This window comes from Salvelinus sp. IW2-2015, linkage group LG8, assembly GCF_002910315.2.
Source record: "Salvelinus sp. IW2-2015 linkage group LG8, ASM291031v2, whole genome shotgun sequence".
In the NCBI taxonomy this organism is placed as follows: Eukaryota; Metazoa; Chordata; class Actinopteri; order Salmoniformes; family Salmonidae; genus Salvelinus; species Salvelinus sp. IW2-2015.
Genome location: NC_036848.1, coordinates 10692372 through 10699727, shown reverse-complemented (window position 1 = coordinate 10699727; position 7356 = coordinate 10692372). Strand labels below are relative to the sequence as shown.

The window sequence follows — 7356 nt, the reverse complement described above, 5'->3', positions numbered from 1 at the left end:
GAGTAATGTAAGATATGTAAACATTATTAAAGTGCCATTATTTAGAGTGGCATTGTATAAAGTGACTAGTGATCCATTTATTAAAGTGGCCAGTGGTCTCAATGTAGGCAGCAGCCTCTCTGAGTTAGTGATTGCTGTTTAGTAGTCTGATGGCCTTGAGACACTGATGACTTTGACACTTGACTCTGTTTCCCCCTACTAGCACTGACTTTTCTGATAACTTTTTTATTGAGGAAAATGAGGAAAATGCCGAATATCTTCAACCGACTTAGGAAGTAGAGACGCTGTTGCGCCCTCTTGACAAGAGTGGTGGTGTTGTTGGACCATGACAAGTTCTCGGTGATGTGGATGCAGAGGAGCTTAAAAACGTGTGACTCTTCTTCCTCTGCTTCCAGAAGTCAACAATCAACTCCTGTGTTTTGCTGACGTTGAGGGAGAGGTTGTTGTCATGAAGCCACAATGCTAGTTCACTTACCTCCTCCCTATAGGCAGACTTGTCATTGTTGGTTATCAGGCCTACAATCATGGTGTCATCATCAAACTTGATGATGGAGTCAGTGTCATGAAAGCCATGCAGTCGTGTGTGAACAGGGAGTAAAACTGAGGACTGAGGACACACCCCTGGGGGGCCCCTAAGTTAAGAATCAGTGTGGAGGAGGCGTTGTTGCTAATCCTCACAGCCTGTGGTCTGCCCGTCAGGAAGTCCAGGGTCCAGTTGCAGAGGGTGGTGTCCAGACCCAGTGTTCTGAGCTTGGTGACGAGCTTGAAGGGAACAATAGTGTTGCATCCTGAACTGTACTCAATGAACAGCATTCTCACATAGGTGGTCCTCTTGTTCAGATGTGTTACAGCCGTGTGAATATCAGTGGAAATGGGATCTTATGTGGATCTGTTGGAGCGGTAGACAAATTGTGACCGACCGTCTCGATTCGGTCTTATGTAGCAAAATTTGAAATTGTGTTTTTTACATTGGATAAAAGTTGAGACTCAGAGCTAGAAAAGTATATATCATCCACTACAGTTGASGAACAATGGGAAAGTATTTGAAAGTTGATAAACTTRTAACCTCACTTTTGAGWAAATGGCACTTGATTGTTTTGGTAAACCAACTGAAAAGCTCTTTCTTGTCCACACCCATTCAGCATCGTTATCACCCTCTTAAGCCTTAGCCCCACCCATCTCTTTAGGATTCACATATGAGGCCATGTACTAAACAAACAAATGTTTTCAAGACTAAAGGCTGGTTTATACTATGTCTATTGACAGTTGTCACTGTGACATCATCAACATTCTATTGTCGAAATCAAACTTGCCATTGTTATTTAGAAAAAGTATAAAAACAAAAACTACAGGCTGCATGGCATCAGCAGCCTGGTGGTCCAAAATAGCATAACTATGTATTTTAACACAAATAAACCCACCCGCTAGATTATTGTCAATCTAGAAACCAGGCAACTAAAATAAACTTTCTAAACAATGTTTTGGTTCGTTTCTAGCTGTGTAGCTCAGTTCAAATAGCCAGTTTCTAGCCAGTTCAAATAATGACCATATCATGTAGCTGACAACTCATCTTTAGCACATTTGTCTTCATTATTACAGGAAAATAAACTCACAACAAGATCATTATTTAGAGATAATGGCGAGCAAATTACAGAAATAGCTTTGGTCGTGGTGCAGGTCATGTTCTTCACATTACCGTCTCTGAAAAACACATACAGTTGAAGTCGGAAGTTTACATACACTTAGGTTGAAGTCATTAAAATTCGTTTTTCAACCACTCACACAATGTCTTGTTAACAAACTATAGTTGTGGCAAGTCGGTTAGGACATCTACTTGTACAGAAGTGTACATACACTAAGTTGACAGTGCCTTTAAACAGCTTTGAAAATTCCTGAAAATTATGTCATGGCTTTAGAAGTTTCTGATAGGCTAATTGCATCATTGAGTCAATTGGAGGTGTACCTGTGGATGTATTCCAAGGCCTACCTTCAAACTCAGTGCCTCTTCGGTTGATATCATGGGAAAATCAAAAGAAATCAGCAAGATCTAGACCTCCACAAGTCTGGTTCATCCTTGGGAGCAATTTCCAAATGCCTGAAGGTACCATTCATCTCTATCAACAAATCACATAGTACGCAAAGTACTAAACACATGGGACCACACAGCCGTCATACCGCTCAGATAGGAGAGCATTCTGTCTCCTAGAGAAGAACGTACTTTGTGGAGAAATGAAAATCAATCCAGAACAACAGCAAAGGACCTTGTGAAGATGCTAGAGGAAACAGGTACAAAAGTATCTATATCCACAGTAAAACGAAACCTATATCGACATAACCTGAAAGGCCGCTCAGCAAGGAAGAAGCCACTGCTCCAAAACCGGCATAAAAAAAGCCAGACTACGGTTTACAACTTACAGACTGCACAAAGATCAGGTATTGGAGTGGCCATCAACAAGCCCTGACCTCAAATCCTAGTAGAAAATTTGTGGGCAGAACTGAATAATGCGTGTGCGAGCAAGGAGGCCCACAAACCTGACTCGGTTACACAGCTCCGTCAGGAGATAAGGCCAAAATCACCCAACTTATTGTGGGAAGCTTGTGGAAGGCTACCCGAAAGTTTTGACCCAATTAAACAATTTATAGGCATGCTACCAAATACTAATTGAGTGTATGTAAACTTCTGACACCACTGGGGATGTGATGAAAGAAATCAAATCTGAAATAAATCATTATACTATTATTCTGACATTTCAATTCTTAAATAAAGTGGTGATCCTATGACTAAGACAGGGAATTTTTACTAATTAAATGTCAGGAATTGTGAAAAACTGAGTTTAAATGTATTTGGCTAAGGTGTATGTAAACTCCGAACTTCAACTGTACTATATCAAATAATCTAAGTTTATTTGTCACCTGCACAAGGATACGGGAATGTTCTTCCTTTTCCGTGGCTGAACAAACTAGGCTCGTAATTTAACAATTGATTTGTATTTGCAGATGGCATACAAGTTTGTTATTAAGGCACATGAAAGTTGATATGTTCCAGAAGGCATTTCTGCCAAAAAATACTTGACTTTCAAATGCTTCTCCTGAGAAGTAGTGATGCACAACATAAGCCCAGTTTCCTAAACAAGTCACAATTGGAGTGTCTCCAGTGTGCCTGGCATCCTGGCCTTGATGTGGGCCATGACCAGGCTGTTGAAGCACTTCATGATGAGGTGAGCTTCGAGGAGTGAAGTCATTTCGGTGTGTCTCCTTGTTTTTCTTGGGCACTGGAACAATGTTCTCCTTAAAGTAGGTGGGGACTACAGCCTGGGACAGGGACAGGTTGAAGATGTCAGAGAAGACGCCCAGGACCTAATCAGCACACACACTGAGGACGCGGCCAGGGATGTCATCTGGGCCGGTGGCTTCGTGAGTATTCACTCTTATGAGAGTTCTCTTCACGTCAGCCTCGGAGAGCGAAAGCACCTAGTCGTCTGGAGCGCGAGAGTCTTCCTGGATAGTTTGGCATTGTCTGCCTTGAAGAGAGCACAGAATGTATTAAGCTTGTCTAGGAGAGTGGCTTCGGTGGGCACCGCAGCGAATTTTCTTTGTAGACTGAGATAGTCTGTAGTCCTTGCCACATGCGATGTGAGTCTGAGTTGTTCTTTGTTCCTTTAATTCTTTGAACAAATAATCCAATCAGTATTCTCAAAACAATCCTGCAGCAGTGAGTCTGCCTCCTCCGTCCAGCGTCTCACTATTCCCTGTGTCGGTGGCTCCCTCTTGAGTTGCTGCTTGTAGGTGGAGAGTAGGAACAGAGAACATGATCTGATTGGCCGAAGTGGGGGCGGGGAAATGCACTAACTGTAAGTCACTCTAGAAAAGAGTGTCTGCTAAATGACTAAAATGCAAATGTAAAATTAAGCAATGGAACGTCAGTCATAGTATCAGTGCTACTACTGGTGTTGTAGCGATGTGTCTTTAGTGTTACAGTAGATGTGTCTTTGTGTTACAGTAGATGTGTCTTTAGTGTTACAGTAGATGTGTCTTTAGTGTACAGTAGATGTATCTTTAGTGTTACAGTATGTGTCTTTAGTGTTTCAGTAGATGTGTATTTAGTGTTGTTAGTATGTGATTAGTGTTTAGTGTGTTTTTGTTACAGTAGATGTGTCTTTAGTGTTACAGTGATGTTGTCTTTAGTGTTCAGTAGATGTGTCTTTGTGTTTCAGTAGATGTGTCTTTAGTGTTGAGTAGATGTGTCTTTAGTGTTTCAGTAGATGTGTCTTTAGTGTTACGTAGATGTGTTTTTAGTGTTGTAGCAGATGTGTATTAGTGTTTCAGTAGATGTGTTTTAGTGTTACGTAATGTGTATTTAGTGTTTCAGTAGATGTGTCTTTAGTGTTTCAGTAGATGTGTCTTTAGTGTTTCAGTAGATGTGTCTTTAGTGTTGTAGTATGTGTTGTCCTTTAGTGTTACAGTAGATGTTGTCTTTAGTGTTGTAGTAGATGTGTCTTAGTGTGTAGTAGATGTATCTTTAGTGTTACAGTAGATGTTCTTTAGTGTTACAGTAGATGTGTCTTTAGTGTTACAGTAATGTGTCTTTGGTGTTACAGTAGATGTGTCTTTAGTGTTGTAGTAGATGTGTCTTTAGTGTTACAGTAGATGTGTATTTTAGTGTTACAGTATATGTGTCTTTAGTGTTTAGTAATGTGTCTTTGTTACGTAGATGTTCTTTAGTGTTACAGTATTGTCTTAGTCAGTAGATGTGTCTTTATGTTACAGTAGATGTGTCTTTAGTGTCACAGTAGATGTGTCTTTAGTGTCACAGTAGATGTGTATTTAGTGTTACAGTAGATGTGTCTTTAGTGTTGTAGCAATGTGTATTTAGTGTTACAGTAGATGTGTCTTTAGTGTTACAGTAGATGTGTCTTTAGTGTTACAGTAGATGTGTCTTTAGTGTTACAGTAGATGTGTATTTAGTGTTTCAGTAGATTGTCTTTAGTGTTACAGTAGATGTGTTTTATGTTTCAGTATATGTGTCTTTAGTGTTTACAGTAGATGTGTCATTTAGTGTTACAGTAGATGTGTCTTTAGTGTTGTAGTAATGTGTCTTTAGTGTTACAGTAGATGTGTCTTTAGTGTTCAGTATATGTTCTTTAGTGTTTCAGTAGATGTGTCTTTAGTGTTACAGTAGATGTGTCTTAGTGTCACAGTAGATGTGTCTTTAGTGTCACAGTAGATGTGTATTTAGTGTTACAGTAGATGTGTCTTTAGTGTTGTAGCAAATGTGTATTTAGTGTTACAGTAGATGTGTCTTTAGTGTACAGTAGATGGTGTCTTGTGTTTTAGTAGATCTGTCTTTAGTGTTACAGTGGATGTGTCTTTAGTGTTACTGTAGATGTGTTAGTGTTACAGGTTTTTATGTTACAGTAGAGTGTCTTTAGTGTTACAGTATATGTGTATTTAGTGTTCAGTAGATCTGTCTTTGTGTTACGTGGATGTTCTTTAGTGTTACTGTAGATGTGTCTTTAGTGTTTCAGTAAGATCTGTCTTTAGTGTTACAGTAGATGTGTCTTTAGTGTTTGTAGTAGATTGTTGTCTTTAGTGTTACAGTAGATGTGTATTTAGTGTAACAGTGGATGTGTCTTTAGTGTTACTGTAGATGTGTATTTGTGCTGTAGTAGATGTTGTCTTTAGTGTTACAGTAGATGTGTATTTAGTGTACGTGGATGTGTCTTTAGTGTTACTGTAGATTGTCTTTAGTGTTACAGTAGATGTGTTTTATGTTAAGTGGATGTGTCTTTAGTGTTACTGTAGATGTGTTTAGTGTTACAGTAGATGTGTCTTTAGTGTTGTCAGTAGATGTTGTCTTTAGTGTTCAGTAGATGTGTCTTTAGTGTTGTAGTAGATGTGTCTTAGTGTTACAGTAGATTTCTTTAGTGTTACAGTAGATGTGTCTTTAGTGTTACAGTAGATGTTGTCTTTAGTGTTACAGAAGTAGATGTGTCTTTAGTGTTACAGTAGATGTTGTCTTAAGTGTTACCTGTAGAATGTTGTCTTTAGTGCTAGCAGTAAATGTTGTCTTTATGTTACTGTAGATGTGTCTTTAGTGTTACAGTAGATGTGTCTTTAGTGTTGTAGTAGATGTTGTTTAGTGTTACTATATGTGTCTTTAGTGTATACAGTAGATGCGTCTCTGGTGGTGTAGCAGCTGTGCCTTTGGTGTTACAGGATGTATTATGTTACAGTGATGTGTCTTAGTGTTAAGTAATTGTATCCTTTAGTGTTACAGTAGATGTGTCTTTAGTGTTACAGTAGATGTGTAATTTAGTTTACAGTGGATGTGTCTTTAGTGTTATAGTAGATGTTGTCTTAGTGTTGTATAGATTGTTTAGTGTTCAGTAGATGTTGTTTAGTGTTACAGTAGAATGTGGTCTTTAGTGTTACAGTAGATGTTAGTGTGGCTGTGTCTAGTGTTAACGTAGATGTGTCTTTAGTGTTAAGTGATAGTGTCTTTAGTGTTATAGTAGATGTTGCAGTGGTTGTCTTTAGTGTCACAGTAGATGTAGGAGTTGCAGTAGCAATGGGCAATCATGCATTTGATGATTTGGTAGTGTCACTTGTGCAGTTGATCTGTGCAAAGTTTATATTGCACGATGTACTCACTTTGGCTGTAGAGACGAGACAGTATCTCATCTAAAGTATTACAGTAGTTTACTGTTGCAGTTGTATTGACTGTGAGGTGGGTCCCACTGCTGCTCTGAGCCATCCTGTTCTGAAGACTGTGTTTGTTGTTCCCTCTTAACCTCCCTGGCTTGTGTTGTAACTGCCCTCCCTATCTAATAACTCCTGGCCCTCTACATTCCTCTATTAGTGCTGCTGGGCCTTCACATTGACGTCACACAATTAAGGAGAGTGTGTGACGGTCCAATTTTACCCCCTGCCCCTCATCTCTCCCTCTCGAAATTTTAGATTTTCCGTTCCAACCGCTGTTTCTTTGTGAGACGCAGAGTAGGTGAACAGATGATCTCCGCATGTGTGGGTTCCCCACTGGTGAAAGCATGAGGAGGAGGGTGAATGGTGTGGACGTGCTTTGTTGGTGAATACTGTCTGTGATTTATTTGGAATTCAAAGGGCACACTTAAACAGCATTCTGCAGAGATTATCGCCATGCCCATCTGGTGGCTCTTAGTTGTTGTTCAACAGGACAATTGACCCACACACCCAACACACTCCTTCTGGGAGGTTCTCCCATCTCCACAGAGGAAAACTCTGGGCTCTGTCAGAGTGACCATCGGGTTCTTGGTCACCTCACTGACGCAAGGCCCTCTCTCCCCAGATTGCTCAGTTTGGCCAGGTGCCCAGCCTAGG

The 7356-nt window shown here is 40.0% G+C and overlaps 1 protein-coding gene across 1 annotated transcript in view; it reads left to right on the top strand.

Annotated features, from left to right (window-relative positions):
- The window catches only part of LOC139028099 (protocadherin gamma-A11-like), a 28250-nt gene extending 21200 nt beyond the window's left edge, over window positions 1-7050 (top strand). Inside the window, exons 2-3 of the mRNA XM_070444654.1 lie at window positions 3299-3414; window positions 6958-7050. Coding sequence (XP_070300755.1) covers window positions 3299-3414; window positions 6958-7050 — 209 coding nt within the window. The remainder of the gene's footprint in view (window positions 1-3298; window positions 3415-6957) is intronic.
- Window positions 7051-7356: the final 306 nt, after the last annotated feature.